This window comes from Ostrea edulis, chromosome 3 (assembly GCF_947568905.1).
Source record: "Ostrea edulis chromosome 3, xbOstEdul1.1, whole genome shotgun sequence".
Lineage (NCBI taxonomy): Eukaryota > Metazoa > Mollusca > Bivalvia > Ostreida > Ostreidae > Ostrea > Ostrea edulis.
The window spans coordinates 13,582,757-13,598,777 of NC_079166.1; the positions used below are offsets into that span (position 1 = coordinate 13,582,757).

General features: G+C 35.8%; 2 protein-coding genes across 9 annotated transcripts in view; one reads left to right on the plus strand and one right to left on the minus strand.

The window, feature by feature from the left end:
- LOC125672953 (serine/threonine-protein phosphatase 6 regulatory subunit 3-like) overlaps positions 1 to 4,130 on the minus strand; it is a 33,386-nt gene extending 29,256 nt beyond the window's left edge. For all 8 annotated transcript variants that reach the window (XM_056160113.1, XM_056160111.1, XM_056160112.1 and 5 more), the window contains exon 1: positions 4,061 to 4,130. In XM_056160113.1, coding sequence (XP_056016088.1) covers positions 4,061 to 4,097 — 37 coding nt within the window. In that variant the 5' untranslated portion in view covers positions 4,098 to 4,130. The remainder of the gene's footprint in view (positions 1 to 4,060) is intronic.
- Positions 921 to 13,528, plus strand: LOC125672954 (SIN3-HDAC complex-associated factor-like). Its single transcript, XM_048909157.2, has 5 exons — positions 921 to 1,078; positions 2,125 to 2,365; positions 5,223 to 5,370; positions 8,808 to 8,961; positions 9,176 to 13,528. Exons 2-5 carry the CDS (start codon positions 2,138 to 2,140, stop codon positions 9,513 to 9,515), a joined length of 870 nt encoding a protein of 289 aa, XP_048765114.1. The 5' UTR covers positions 921 to 1,078; positions 2,125 to 2,137; the 3' UTR covers positions 9,516 to 13,528.
- Positions 13,529 to 16,021: the final 2,493 nt, after the last annotated feature.

Consider the following 16,021-nt stretch of genomic DNA (forward strand, 5'->3'; position numbering starts at 1 on the left):
TACAGACAATGCGTGTTGCACTTATTCAGCATTGCACGGAATTTGCACTTATTTTCAATAAAGACACCAAAACACCTGTTTATGGTAATGTTTACTTTCTCGCTAAAGAGGATAATCATGTTTTAGTGAGAAGATCTCGCTATGGGGGAAGTTGCGAGAAGATATCGCTAATGGGGAAGTGCTCCCAACCTGTTTATGGCTACTACACCATCTACTTTCAGTTTAGTCAAAAGTACTTTACCACAAACTCGAACAACAATTGAATATTGAAAGGAATTTCATAGCTACCACTTCAGGAGTAAATAGTGATTTTATTAATTTACTCTTTTCCAGACCGTGTGTAAAACATGACAACACTATATCAGTATATGGCATATATTATTGACCTTGAAGACATCTCCCTTAATCGTAAAAAATAATATCGTAAATCAAACAGACTACTTAAATATAGTAACACATAAATATAAAATCGATAGTGCTAACCCATACTTACCCTTTAAGTAAGTACTTTCTGTAGAAAATAAATAACAAAATTCAACAGGGCACTATCTGGGGTTCATCACTTCACATGAATTATTGGCTTTATGGAAGCATTTGCAATATAAATGATAGGCAAATCAAAGCAAATAATTGTACATTGTTCTAAACCAGGTAAATAAAATATCAACGTCTGCGAACAGTTCCCAAAACTTGTTAGTTTTTCATCTTTACAGGCGGGAATAGATATTTACTGTAACAAAATGGCGTCTCTCTCTTGGTCAAGTTCGGTAATTCTCGCGAGATTTGAAAAATAAAAGAAAATTATACTAAGTCATTTAAAAAAAAAGAAAAAATAATTAGAACGAGTTCATGTTTCATTGGTTAATTTTTTGACACATTAGAACTATATCACACTTTCATCATGCTTTAGGCTACATTATCCCTGAGGTTTAACTTCGGTACTTTCCGCTCGACCTCGTTTGCATAACAAAAGGTCTAGTTGGCATGCGCATTCATTGAGCAACTGATAACTCAGTTCAACAGAGGATAGATTCAACGTGCGGGAGAGTACGGTAACTGACAGTTCACAAGTATTCGGGTATGTGTCTTGATTTTAATTTTCATGAAAAACAAGAACGTTATTATTAAGTTACATTGAGTTTTATCACATGTTACTGAAAAATAACTGTTTTACTGCCGATGTTTTCTATAATCCATTTGGTAAGGAGTGTACGCTATTCAATGGATACCAGAAATTGAATGAAAAAATGTTATAGCGACTATGACAGTCATTTTTCATAGAACTATTTTCATTGACAATAATTATTTTAATCAAAAGTAATCTTTTTACGATGAGTTTGAGTTATATTTTTAGTTTTTTATGCGAAACACGGATATCTAAGCGGCACATGTATGTGCACGATTTCAATGAGCCTGCGCCAACTCAGATCTAAGAAATTCCTTTGTTCCAAAATAGGAAAAGCAAGTGAGCCGTGACCTCGGTGGTCAGTGACATTATTAGTACACAGGTGTCGTGTTCTTTGACAAGTACACATTACATTTGACTGTTTCTACGCGGATTCCCATTATTAGTGTACGTGATACTAGCTTGGGAAGTGAATGACAATACTTTGTATAGGCTAAAGGTAATTGAACTCGAAGTTAAGTGTAAGTGTTTATATATATATATATATGTTATGGTAGTGTCACTGTGGGTTCTTCTGTATCAATAGCAATAATTTGATTGGGCTATATGTGGTTTATTGTGTACATATGTAATATTTTCTCATTGTTGGAGATAGGGTATATTTCACATGTGCTTAAAGGATCAGGGATCTACAGTCTGTGTGTATGTGTTATGCATTATACATGTGAAGCTCACATGTGATTATGTATGGAGGAAATTTTATCTTTATAATTATTTTCTGGAATTGACTCAATATTTTATGCAAACATGCAGTGTTGACTAAATGCAGTTCATTTAATATTGATACGTTCACAAGATCTTTCTGGCATTTCCATGGAGCCAATCACCTTGGTGAACTCCAGTGACCTAAAATATACTTATATACTATTAAAAAGACATTTGACCTATATATGTAGATTAGCGACATTTTTGAAATAGTGACATTTTTCTTTTTCCAGTGTCACAATAAAGATGTTCAGCTTTCATAAACCGAAAATATACAGGAGCATTAATGGATGTTGTATATGTAGAGCCAAATCTTCTAGCTCACGATTCACAGACAGTAAAAGATACGAGTGTGAATTTGAAAAGTGCTTCCGCATTCACGAGAAAAGGGCAGGAGAGATATGCAATGCCTGTGTCCTATTAGTGAAGAGATGGAAGAAGCTACCAGAAGGGACAAGTCGACATTGGCACCACGTGAGTCTGAATTTAGTCAATATTAACATTGTTGTTTGAGTAGGAGTCAACAAATAGACACACCCAGATTATTACAAATGCCATTTAAACTCCATGACCTGCGTCAGGTAAGCAGGTCAACCACTCCGGGTCCTGTTATCAACAATTCACTTTTTCTTTTGACAGCCCTGCTCTGTCTGTACTTGAATTCTTGTTGCTCTAGATTTTTGTAGGTCAGCAATCTATTTTTATATCGTGGATTACTCATGAATATATCTCTCTAACTTGTGTAAAATTTATTTCCCACATTGAATCAAGAAACCGGTGAATTTATATTTAGAATGCTCATTTTCATAAGAACATTCAGTGCATTTCATTACTTCTAGTTGGCATGTAATTTGAATATTGCACTTGTCTGCATTTGACAAACTGTTTCACAAAGAAGGAGTAATCAATATGGGAAACCGTACAATGTGCTGACTTAAAAAAAAAAATTGGCAGTAGTTTGTTTTATCAACTAACATTCAAATCAGTTTGTAGAATATAAACTTGTACTATAAAGATAAAGTATATATATTTTTCTTGATAAAATGTGTGACTCATTTCATGATATTAGATTTCAACATGTTACAGAAAATGTTCTATTTCTGGGGAAATATGTGTGGGTGTTTTATGGCAATGGTATAGCTGTCAGGTGATTAAGCTTGAGTTGTACTCTCAGCAAATTGATTTTTCTCCCTCATAATAGATTTCTACTCATACTTAGGAATTAAATCTTAGTAAAAACACACAGTAATTGTGATTGAATTCCATGAGTTACTCTTGACACTAATTAATGACACACAATTAAGTATATTGCCTGAGTACCTGATGTGACACACATTCCTTTGTGACTCACCAGTGTAATTACAGGCTCCAAAACTGTGTCCAATTATTTATTAATCAACTGTCCTATATATAAATAGCTTCCTCTGTAACACTACCCTGACAGATGTGTTAAATACAAATATCTAGGTCATTGATCTGTGTGTGAAGTTTATGAAAGGAGAAACATTACCATATGTAGTGTGTGCCTCCTTTATTGAGTTTTGATGTTGGAAGAATCTTAGCTAAATAAATATTGATTGCACTCTGAAGTCAATTAAGTTCCTCAAGGGAGATTACAAGAGATCTAATAATGTAGGAAGAATATTATTTAAAAAGAGATAGTCTTTTAATTAGGTCAGTACACTAAGGGTTAATGGATTCCTTGTACTTGGTAGACTGTGTAAGAGGGGTGAGTTTCTGACAGTATGTGTGGTTATGTTGTTAAATTCTGTCCTGGGGGGTAGTATTTGTGTGGATATGTTGTTAAGTTCTGCCCTGGGGGGTAGTATTTGACAAGGTGTGCTCAGTAATTTGTACTGGCCTGACAGGTTACACTGTCCACAAATCATAGAAAAAAAATGTTTATTGAGTCTGTCCTAGGGATTTGTTGCACAATTACATTTATCAGTTTCTGCCTAAAGCTACCCAAGTGACAATATATATACATGTCACCTTGCCAAATAAAACCTGTTTCAAATGGATTACATGCTTTCTGATTATGTAATGTAAACACATAAATTAGTTGATATTAAATGGAAAGCATGCATAGTAATTCTCAGTTTATCCATTATACAACATTCAATATTATATTTATTCTTCAAAAGATTTCATAATTTTGATGTTAATTACCTAGGTTACTGTCGCATGATTTGTGCTTCTCTTCCATCCATCTTCACCAAGTTGTGATTTTTAAATTAACTGATCAAATCCAGGAAGTACTGTTACAGTACATATATACATGTACAGTGTAAGACATGCAAATAAGTGGGAGGGGTAAATATATTTCATCAGTATATTGTCACAACATTTATTACATGTAATAGTAAAGAAAACAACTCTGGCGTATAATAGGAAAAAATTTGTTGTATTCTATTAATAGTTAAGAAGTGTCAATGCACTGTAAATAAACACTAGGTCAATGACTCTGGAAAGTTCATTATAATGAGATATTACCTTTACATAAAAGCATCATTGTTTTACTTGATTATTATATGGTAGTTCTTTCTGTGACCCATATTTTATTCTAAACCATGAGGATTTTTAAGTAAAATCGATACATGTTTAATCTCCCGGGCAATGACCGATAGTCAATAAAAAATGCACTCCCCACAAAAAAAATTTCCTTCTTCATTAATATAATCGGTTACTGACAGCAAGTCAGCTGTGAATGTGCTTAGTACAGCTCTGAATATCACTAGGATAATTCATTTCGCAAATTGAATGGATTGATGGGGTAAAGAACCTCACAGAATGACATGGTGACCTGGCTATTGCTCGCTATGGTTCACTGATTTTTTGCGGAATAAAACTAAAGTATGGATGGTAATCTCTTTCTCTCTCTATTATTATCATTCGTTAAGAAAAAAATGGTTGTGTGCTGAAATAAGTAGAATCATCATAGCATGGCAAGTTTAAAATCATTTTAATTACTAAGTTATAACATATATATGCACATATACATATGTTTTGTTTTTGTGAAGCAGTACATGGAAATGTGTAATTGTAATGAATTATAAGAGATTTGTGATTCAGAAAAATCTGTTAAGGAGAGGTGAAGAGTTGTGAGTGCTTGTTAGTGTGTGTGTAATTAGGTGGATCCTGTCAATCAATTGATGTTTGAAAAGGATATTGAAACAGATAGTACAAAATAAAAGCAAATGTGCTTGAAAAAGAGTCAAGAGTTGTGAGTGAGTGTGTGTAGGTGGGTGGTGGATGCTGTCAGTTATGTGTGTTTGTGGGTGATAATGTGTAAGGAAAGAGTTGTGAGTCTTTGTGTATATATAATTTGTAGGTGGTGGATGCCAGAGCTGGCCCAGGAATCAAGTCCTCCATGAAGATCAAGAACAACAAAAGTCCCACCAGCAGAAAATACAAGTCTCCTCTAAAACCCAAGAAGATGTACTCCACTAGCCTTCCCAGTAGTCTCTACGACATGTCGGGTATGTTCATGTTAACTGTAGGAAAAGTTAATACGGACAGCTGTCTTCTCTTTAATGTGATGGCAGGTTTACACGGTTCGGAATTGGTTTAAAACTTGGTATAGACTACAGGTCTATGCCAGAACAAGATGACATAGACCCTATTGTATTAGCCCTACAATGTGGAAAAAAAAATTAACGCAAATTTAAAACATTGTTATTTACTTCTAATGTACCTAGAAAGCATCTTTTCTTTCCATTTCCATAACAATATCCTCCTTTCCTCATATTGTTTATCAGACGATGACTGACCAGGGTCCTTTTTGGATGGATAACTCTATTGCTCTAAACTAGAAAATCGACAGACAATTTGGTCTATCTCAATTATGATTGGCACAGACCGGTGTCATTAGACGTAGACTTGGTCTATGATTAATTTCGAACACTGGGTTTATGTACCCCGAGTACATTCTGTAGTATTTAAAGTACATGGTATACAAATACTAACATTGACATTCTGGTGTGTTTTCATTGATTTGAAGGTCATTTAGAAAGGTTATATCCTGTGGCTTTTCATTCAGTATCCGATAGTTTGAAGGTTAAACAGATCTGAAGTCACTCTAGGACAAAACGCTAAACCTTCGTTTGAATCTTTTGCTTTAGCACACATTGTAAATTAGTTGACTGGAATATAGTTTAGTCAAATAACATTGAAAGGTCATCAAGTACATAATTAATTGAGGCCGGTACAATCAGACTGTGTATTCAGAAACAGTTCGATTCACGGGTCCAGGGGGGCCTTTGCCTCTGTCCAGGGTTCTGTCTATAATTGAATTCCGGTTAGAATTGAAATGGGGTAATGATCATTTTATCTGAATGAATAAAAGATGGAACACGTATAGTACACCAGAAGGAAAAGTGATGATTTGGGTCAGTGAATTTCCTTTTCATAGTAATGGTTAAGCAATCCAGCTACATAACCCAAATGGCCAGCGCTGAAAGCTTTTTTTTTTCTCTCCCCCATTTATAGACTTCTGTACTGGCACTGTCTTAGTGACTGTCATGAATGCCAAAAGAATGTTTATCCAGTTTATTAACCAAATAATCAATTTATCATTAAGTTGTCATTATCAGATATTTGTGTAAGACAAACTGGGATTGCAAGGCAGGTCATGTTTATTTTATTGGTCTTTGTTGTGTATTTCAATGACAGTGCAGCTGGCCATTATTTTTAGACTGGGGCACTGTCCTTTCTTCACACAAATTTCATTAGTAATGATAAAACAAAGTTGTTTTAGAATGGAATGTATTGATTACTTTCTGGAGGTTTCATGCCATACTGCAGTGACAGAAGATCTCTTTGTAGTACCTGTTCTGTGAAACTGATGTTGGTGTAATCTACATCTGTTCTTGTATTGCGATAACATGCAATACACCTGTTTGTAGCACCTACTAGATCGTATCATTTACAATGCAATCACAGCACATATTGATCTTGTACTGTGGGTGAAAATGTATGGGTTTCTAAAAAAGTAACAGACAGGAGTTTTGAGTGCTTGTTGAATTGATTTTTCCCTTAACAAGCTGAACAAAGAATCTGGGTCAGCAAGCAGTAGGTTCACAGACACCCAGACTAGGATGTCACAAACAGAATGAACTGTCCTCAATTAAAGCCCCCCCCCCCCCCCCCCCCCCCCCCAAATCTCCAGATTTTTTTAAGCATGTACACTTCTGAGACATTAGGAGTTTAGTGTTGGGTGGTAACTTCTGAGACTTTAGTTTAATCAATAGTGTTGAGTGTTAACTTCTGAGACAAAGTTTAGTGTTGAGATAAAGGATTTTCCTGGAAATTACTCATACATAAGTTGATAACAGGCATGATAAGATTATCAAGATTAAGCCATAAGACAGGATTTAGGTTTTACAGATGTGGGACAAGTTTGTTTACTGGTCAGACTTCCTGCTGGGTGTGTATGGTCAGCATGTGTCTGCAGGATATTCATTAGCTGATAAGCTGATCAATGGATTATCCTCTTCCCAGTTCCTAGCCTTTTAAGGTTGCTCCCTTACCCAGGCTTCAATGACCCAGAGTCTATTTTTTCTCTCCCTATGCAAATCCCAACATCTGCTAAGTCTTTAGCATACTAGTTGCATTATCTATGGAGTAACTTCATGATGTAAAGATGAGATGTAACCTTCTCCCTGGGGCAAATTGAGTTTTCTCCTGTGTAGGAAGATCATGCAGTGCTACAGACAAAGTGTTCCTTAATTAGATGGTGGATGAAGAACGGGTGTTCTCCTTTCTGCAAAGTGTTTACTGAAACATATTTTCGTATTTAAGTTTTCAACAGATGTGTATCTTAGGTGGCTCACTGCTGTTTACTCATCTTTAAAAAATTTTACAGATAAAAGAAATTCTTCTTGGTAATTAGATTAGCGGATAAGGACAGACAAATGTTTTTGTGTTATTTCTTCTTATTTGAGAGAAAGTTATAAAATTTCTAATTTTAACCTAACAGGTTTGAAGAAAGTAACATATTAAACAGACAAAATATTCCACGTCAATGGTTACCACCTACACAATATTATCAATATATACAGGTACACATATCACAAACCAAGCCCTATATTGTAGAACAAAGTCTGATTTCAGTACATTTGAATCATCTGGTCAGTTTGTGGTCAAAAGTTCAACACAGGTCAGACAATTTGTCTGGACCTGACCTATTTACATTTTTAGAATCTAAGGGTTAAGGATCATAATCTCTTTCCTCTCAAGAGAACTCCTACACCTGACCCCATTTGTATATTTCTATCCTCTCTCCTCTATTTCCTGTCCATGTGGCCAGCATCATTTGGTCATTTTACAGTTCGCTCTGCAGGTCCTAGGTGAAGCAGTTAAGCACTGTCTACTAGAGAATTGGCAATAAACATTGATTATCCATATGTGACCTGGGTATAGGCCCCTGACAGTCTGGCAGAATTGTATATGTACTGACAATTTATTGGGGTAGTTATCTGGTGTCAGGAGTTTATGTTTGCACGTGGCTGTGTAATGGGGAATGTCAGAGAGTCCAGGGAAAACAAGAGGAGCTCCCCATTACATAGTCGGCCTGTTTCAGTAGCCACTGATTGCTTACTGATAGAATTGGCAACTAGAAATCAATAGAGTAGTCAGAAATATAATTTACAGGAGAACTTGAGATCGGCCCAGAGTGCTATATTGTTCTACAATAGCATTGCTTGAATAAAACACTTTATAAATGTTACTGCAATAAAGTTCACAAATATTCATGAGCTTCTGCACTATGATAAAAACAAAGATATCCTCTACTTCAGTAGCATTGATCACTGCTTGAAGAATGAACTGACAAGGTGTTTAAATTTTATGGAAGTTGTGGTTGGGAATCTGGGGTTGATCAGGGTCAATTGAGTGTTTGTTCTTGCACTTTTCACAGTGAATGAAGATAGCTGTGACAAAGACGAGTTTGATGGCAGCGATAGCGATGAATCCGAGGTGGAGGAAATTCAGCAAAGTTGTCAGCGAAAGAACAAGAGGAAGCAGGCGGACCCACACATCAGTCCTTTCCTTGATCTCAGTTACTGGAAGAAGTAGGCATTTTACTACAATTGATCAATTTCTAATGTTTTGGAATTGGGTGTATGCATGTTTTGAATAAATGATATATTCAGTGAACCAGAATAAATCTAACAAAAAAGATGGGAAGCATAGATATGTTTTCATGAATAATTAAAGATAAGGAAAACATTTAATGCAGATGTGGTTTCACATCTTGCTTATATATTGTGTTTTATGATTTTGTAGGACAGAGGTCTGCTGTGGTATAATATTTAAGGGCATGCATGGAGAGGTTCTAGTAGATCCCCAGTTACTGCATCCCTGCTACACCTGTCACAAGAGAGGAAACGAACGAGGAGGGGAGAGGAGACGAGGAGGGGAGATCCGGCGCAGCCAGTCCACTGATGACACAGAGAGCAACTCCAGCACAAACAGCTACGGGGAAACAGAATTCCTGGACGCATCCAGTGTGGAAAACGATATGGACAGTATCCCGTCACTGGAAAACAGTGCTGCTATCTCTCTAGCAGAGTTCAAGTGTTCAGACTCCTTCTCACAACCACCCCCGTTGGCAATGGAGTGTTGACTGCACTAAAACTAAAGAAAAAGTGGGGGACTGTATACTGTCTGCAGATTTTTTTTTTTTGATTATTTTTTTGTTTTTGGATGTTTTCTGCAGAATATTATCTATCCATGGTGGATTATTATCTTGCCAAGATGTGCAGCAAAACTGATTTGAAATATATCGGGGTTTTGAAGTGGGAGAATCTTGATTATGAAATCAATGCGTGTTGTGAAAATGGAATTTAATTTAAAATATGTGCAAAACCTGTGTGACTGGTGTGTGAAAAAACAGTAAAGGATGGTTTTGCTTGTTTTTTCTGTGAGATTTTAAGGAGAAAGAGATCTGTTTTTAAAAGAAGAACAAACAAACAAACAAAAAAACCAAAAAAAAAATGTAAAACTGGAAAACTGTGTTAAGGAGAAATTGTTATTTCCAGACCAAAAGGACTTGGGTGGCTCTAGTCAAACATAACAGTCACAGTTCTATGCCATTGCCTTGGGAAGTCGAGCACATAACGTCAAATGACCTAGTGTGATTCTAAGGGATTTATTACGTGGATACATGAAGCACATGATGCAGTGATTGCCTGAAAAGAAAGTTCCTGATTAACTTTTTTGCCAAAATGCTCATTATACATGTATAACATGTATTATATATACATGCGTATAGCATATATGATATACGACTTTTTACAACCAAAGTTTACTCTGTAATATTTGATACTGATATTTTTTATTGGTACGCTTGTACCAGGCACAATATTATTGTATCGATCATCATCAGGCATTTTTCTGTTGCTCCCATGGTAATTATGACAACACTTACTTTATGGTCATCCCACGTTTTGTGTTTCTAAAGACATTTAATGCAAGGTGCATCCTGGTCATGAAATCTGAACAAAACTTTTAGCACTTTTTATTAAGATGTGACTATCATTTTTATGATATTTTAATTTGTCAGTGTTCCAGTTCAGCACAAAATTATATATATACTGAATGTATATATATATGTAAACTGAGGAAATGAAATGTCATAAACATGATTTTGTAATGTATATTTATTCTAATTTATGATACTGGTACTGAGATACCAGCTACATGTATATAATGTTGTACAAAGTTGTTTATGAATCATTATTTATTTGCAAAGGAGAAGTCCACACGCGATTGATTGTTTTTCTTATTGTTCATGGTTGTTCTTATCTCACATCCCATTACAATACTCAACCGATGAAAGTTTAGTTTAAAAAGAAACAAAAAAAAAACTGTACATATATATAAATCTTTGGCATTATAACTTGCCAGGTACGAATATATTTCTCTTTCAAGTTATTTTATTTCCTTCTGGGTTAAACCACAAACAACTCTTCGCCTTATTTCTTATTATCTTAACAGGAATAGTCTTATGTGAGCAAATCTTCCCTGGATATTTTGTCCAGGAAGAGATGGTTGTTGAAAGGAATTATTTCATTGGAGGATGTCTCATGGGGAAGTTAAGATGTAAGCGAAAAAGAAAAATGCTCGGTTTTATTTTCTAATATAATGCAGTTAACTCATTTGTCATTTTCGTCACTTCATTTATTTAAAAAAATAAATATAGCAAGGCATTATGCACTGATTAACTGGTGCTGTGATTTAGTCATGATTCTGATTTTGACATTAAGAGATACTCAAGTGACCACCATTAACACCCTTAGGTAAAATAAGATTGGGGGTTTAACTTTTTGTTTTTATTTTGTTGAAATATGTACAGATGCATATCACATACTTTTCTGGTACTTGTAGAGTGTTGTAATGATGGATTTGAGTGTCAATTCCTGTGATTAGATTGACCGGTGTAAATATGTGGCCAGAAAGCATATGCCCAGTGGCAATATCTCCATACTTAGAATTTTGGGAAGCAAGTTGGGTTTTTTTTAAATTGTATAGGGAAAAAGTGGAAAATGAAACTGGGCAAATGATTTCAAGAAAATGATATAAATATATATTACATGTAGTGTCTGTTGTAACACACCCGTTACATAATTTACTTTTAATATATATGAAGGAAATGATACCTTTGTTTAGATGAAAATGACCTGTTAAAAAAGAAAATCCTGAACAACATTACGCACTAAGAGGGTAGAGTTTATTGTTAAATTTTAGTGGTCGCTGGGTACAGATATATGATCAAAGCGATTTGAATGTTCCACTATGACAGATGTTTATAGAAACAGATATATTGTAATGTAAATAGTTTCAATGCATGTCTTTCTTGAAAAAGTCTTACCTCTAGAAAGTATAGCCTATTGTTGTCTTGTGTTGACATGTGGGAGGAGGATCCAAATATTCCTTGACAAAAAGTCAGACAAATTTTCCTAACTTGTTAATTTTCTACATAGGCGAATTTTGGGTCCTTCTCTGGTAACTTTTTTCCAATGTTTTCGAGCTGTTCCGTGTTCATTACAGTCAGATGAGTAGAATTATTGACCTACAGGAAGTGTAATGTCTGTTTATTGTGTCAGTGGTCTGTATTTTTTATTGCCTAAATGTTGTACTTGCATAAACTTTTGTGTCACTTAAAAAAGACTGTGAAGTACTAGAAATGCAAACAGGTGTTAACACATAGAAAGCTACTTAGACCTGCTTTTCACACCTATGTGATTCGTGTGGGTGGGATTTGCTTTATTTTCCTTTGATTTAATCAGGGATTTTTTTTCTCAGGGTAACCCCTCCCCCCACCCCAGTAACTGTTTCAGTTGCAGCATCACAGTGTCCCCACACAATTTGTATTATTATTTATTTAAGTGTAGAATAGTATTTCTATTCCTCTTTTATACTGAGAAAGAAGCAAATGTTGCCAACAATTTATATTTATACTTTTTAAATCAATTTAAAATGAAAAAAAATATATCATTTAGTTGCTAAAGCAGCGTTCTACCATTGCTGTATGTGACAATGTTGCTAATGTATATTTGTGAGTAGCATTTAATGCAGTGTGTAGAAGACTCATCCCCCATCATATGTTGAGATGTTTTTATCAAGGTCAAACCTGTTCCAGTCAAGGACACTGCCACATGGAACGCAAGCCATTGAAAACCTCAACATTTTTTTATAGACAGTATAAATGTTCTCCAGAAATACATTGACTGATCTCAATTTTTATATATTGTGTATGCATGACTACAAGTATACTGAATGCTTTTTGACATGTAAACATGAGTATTGTACCCATTGAGGGCCAGTAAGGAACACGTAACAATAATCTGTCCAGAATATGTTCATAATAATTTTTTCCTTTTTATAAATAAATTGCATGTGATGATTTGCTTTTTTGTAGTGTAAAGGTTTGTGTTTGATTTTTTTTCCAAAGTCGCTCAAATATTCGCTGTTGGCAGAAATACACTGACTGTCCTTCATTTGGTAAAAACAAACATACATACACAAGGAGTTTACAATACCTTTTTTTTTCTTTGAAATTGTCTACCTCAGATATCCAGAACAAGATATAACATAAGAATGGTCGATACTGTGTTGACAGGACTGTCCTCGTTTTATGTTGATCTGGTTAATCGTATTCTGTCCTGCAGTAGGGAAGATGAAGGGAAGGAAACATTTTGTATTCATAACCTGGCGGACGGTCGTTTTTTTGGTGTACCTGTGTTTTTTTTAGTACGTGTGTTTTATTTGTCTTCCACAGTAATAGTGAAAAACCGTCGCCGACATCGAATTTCGTTATTCTCATTTTTCGAATTCCTCAAGTTCAGGGTTTTGAACTAATTCCATTTACACATTTTCTACGTGGCCTTGTTTCCGCAATAATAGAAACTAGGACACTTAGTCAAGCATTGTAATAAATGAACAATTCCGAGCAAAAATATAGAACTTGTCAAAATGTTTCCCTTCACTGTCCATGTGTAATGCTGACCATTGGACAGATAGCTACCAAACACCAGTATAAGATAGATGACATTCCGAAGTGACCAGTGTGACGGAATATTTCTGTATGTCTTCTCATATGTACATTTCATTATTAAAGCATTGTATTGAAAAATATCAGTTCTTCCTTGTTATAATTTCTGAATGATGAGTCAGCATGGTGGGTCAACAGATCAAGAGAGTCTGGAAAAATTAGGTCACACAGCCGTATGCTGAGTGTGCAGATACCGGGCTGCCGCCGGGCACCCGTCCTGTGAAACGTATCGTAGATGAACCACATGTTTTGTAGTTCGGCATTGTTTCTAACACGAATGCGTATCTGGCGTTAAATGTTTGTTGATTGTCTCGGGTATCGGGAACACATCTATATGTATTGAATATCGCCTACTTTGTAGTATGCTTAGTGGAGTACGGAACCCATTTACAAATTAGACGTGACCCAGATTCTGTACTTTATCGTGAAGAGGGTTCTAGTCTTAAGTGTTCCAAATGTTTTTGTTAGATTGCATGAATGGGGTTCTATCACATATCGCATTAATTATTCTTCACGGCATGCTATTCATGCCCTTGTACGACTACAAATCCTGCATCGGACGATATCGTGATCCCACTTAATTAACTTAATTGTTATCAATGTACATCGCCTTGTGGCTGTGCTTCTAGCTCCTCTCTCAAGGTCGTGTTTTTTCTACTGAAGGCTTCGGACTGATTGCTTTCTAGGATAATCTGCCGAGGTGCAGCATGTGAGCAGTACATTCTCTTGGACGTCAAACTGCAAGCTGGCACCCGGACACTTCTGTAAGAAACGACGCACACAACCAATAAATTAAACACGCAATGCGGTTTTTTGATACGGGAAACGCATTGGCCCCAGGAGGAAGTTTGCCGCGTTGTGACGTCATGTGATAGAGGATGCTGCAAAGGGATGCAAAATTATGTTACATATGTTATCTGAACTATGATGTTCCTTAAACACTCGCATTACAAACGAAATAATAGATCAAATTTCTTTTGTACTCAGACCGTGAGAACCCGTCACATATGTACTCTCGAACTATTTTTTTAAAAAACCGATCGAGATGGGCTTGTCTTTTCTGGGACTGTGGGTTAAGGTCATTGTATGAGACTGGGCATGTTTTACATTCTTTAAATAACTTGCCTTTTGCGCGAGCGATTAGACAAGTATGTGGCTGTACACCGTGTACACAGCGTATGCCTGACTCCAGAGTTACGGTAAACATCGCTGACGCAATCGTCAGGATCAGGACGCCTACGAGAGTCGAAAACAGACACCGTCTGGATCAATAAAGTATTAAAACGACTACAGTGTGTAATATTTCTACGGTGTATTTCTCGGTAATATTTTTTTTTTAACTGCAGGAGTGTTCTGTGCATGATTGGATATGTGGGCCACACATTAACATACAAGCACGCCGTCAATGAATGAACCATTAGAATTTACGGAGCACCGTACAAACCCTGCACGTCTTCACTCTTCAAGTGCTCTTGCGCGTGATAGCATCCTCTCCCTCGATAGACAGATTGCATTTAACAGTACATATCTAATCGTTACTGCTAAAATCCAGCATATTCATAATTCATCGTGGTACCAGAAAGATGTAAGATTTTGATAGAAAGAGGAAGCTGTTTTTTAAAAGAAAACTTTAATTAAAGTCTTCCAGTTTTATAAGTTATTCATTTTAATAATAAAAGTTTACATTTTTAAAGATTGATTTATATTTATACGAGGATATGTTACATAACTGTTATTGTACATACATTGGGTGCTATTGAACTTCAATTGTTGTGTAGTTAAATACGATATAAAACTGACCCTTACTACCGGCACGGGAAGAGATAACCGAATATTTAGCCATCTATATAATACTTAATCTGGCCAGTTACGTCAGCTTATGTCACAATTATGGCAACTTATGTAACAGTAAATCCGGATCATATGGCAATTAAAGTCCTTTGTTGACGAATAAGTTCGCTATAAACAACAGATTAAATGTAAAGGGAAATTCTGGGATGATACCCAAAATAACGATTGTTAACCGATAACATCTTAAGCTTCGACAATCTGTCTTTTGTCGGTGAAGCTGTTTAATAAATTATTAATGAAGGGAATCTGAGGGTCATTATGATTGATCGAAAGTTAGTTAAGATTCTTATTTGTGGTAGGCGTGATCCCATTAGTGAATTTGGCTAATTGTTCGTCAAAACCAACATCGAATGGCTGTATTGGCTATTAATCCGTCGCTTGCTAAATGACCATTGTGGCCACTGATAGGACTCGTTTTATATTGTCTGTGACATATCGTTAATGATGGGAGGACGGATTGATTTTCCGGACAATGCATCCATTGCATACCCGCACGCGACTGTTGGACCCCTGCGCGCGCCTTCCTGATAACTTATCAATCCGGTGCCACGTGTTGTTTCTTCGTGAATGTACGCCTGATGGTCAGAATTATAAATATTGATGCGGGTGATTACATTGTTGAGAGCTCGTATTCTCCGGTATGGGATTTCCCTTTTGATAATATGAACATACGTTAATTAGGACTTGAAAATGAGGTCATTGTGACCATATGCACGTGCATACTA

Excerpts from the sequence above, each read along its gene's own strand:
- LOC125672954 (XM_048909157.2), top strand. The coding sequence starts at position 2,138 with ATGTTCAGCTTTCATAAACCGAAAATATACAGGAGCATTAATGGATGT. Across the intron at positions 2,366-5,222 it reads CAAGTCGACATTGGCACCAC|GTGGTGGATGCCAGAGCTGG; the intron begins GTGAGTCTGAAT and ends TATAATTTGTAG. Across the intron at positions 8,962-9,175 it reads GATCTCAGTTACTGGAAGAA|GACAGAGGTCTGCTGTGGTA; the intron begins GTAGGCATTTTA and ends ATGATTTTGTAG.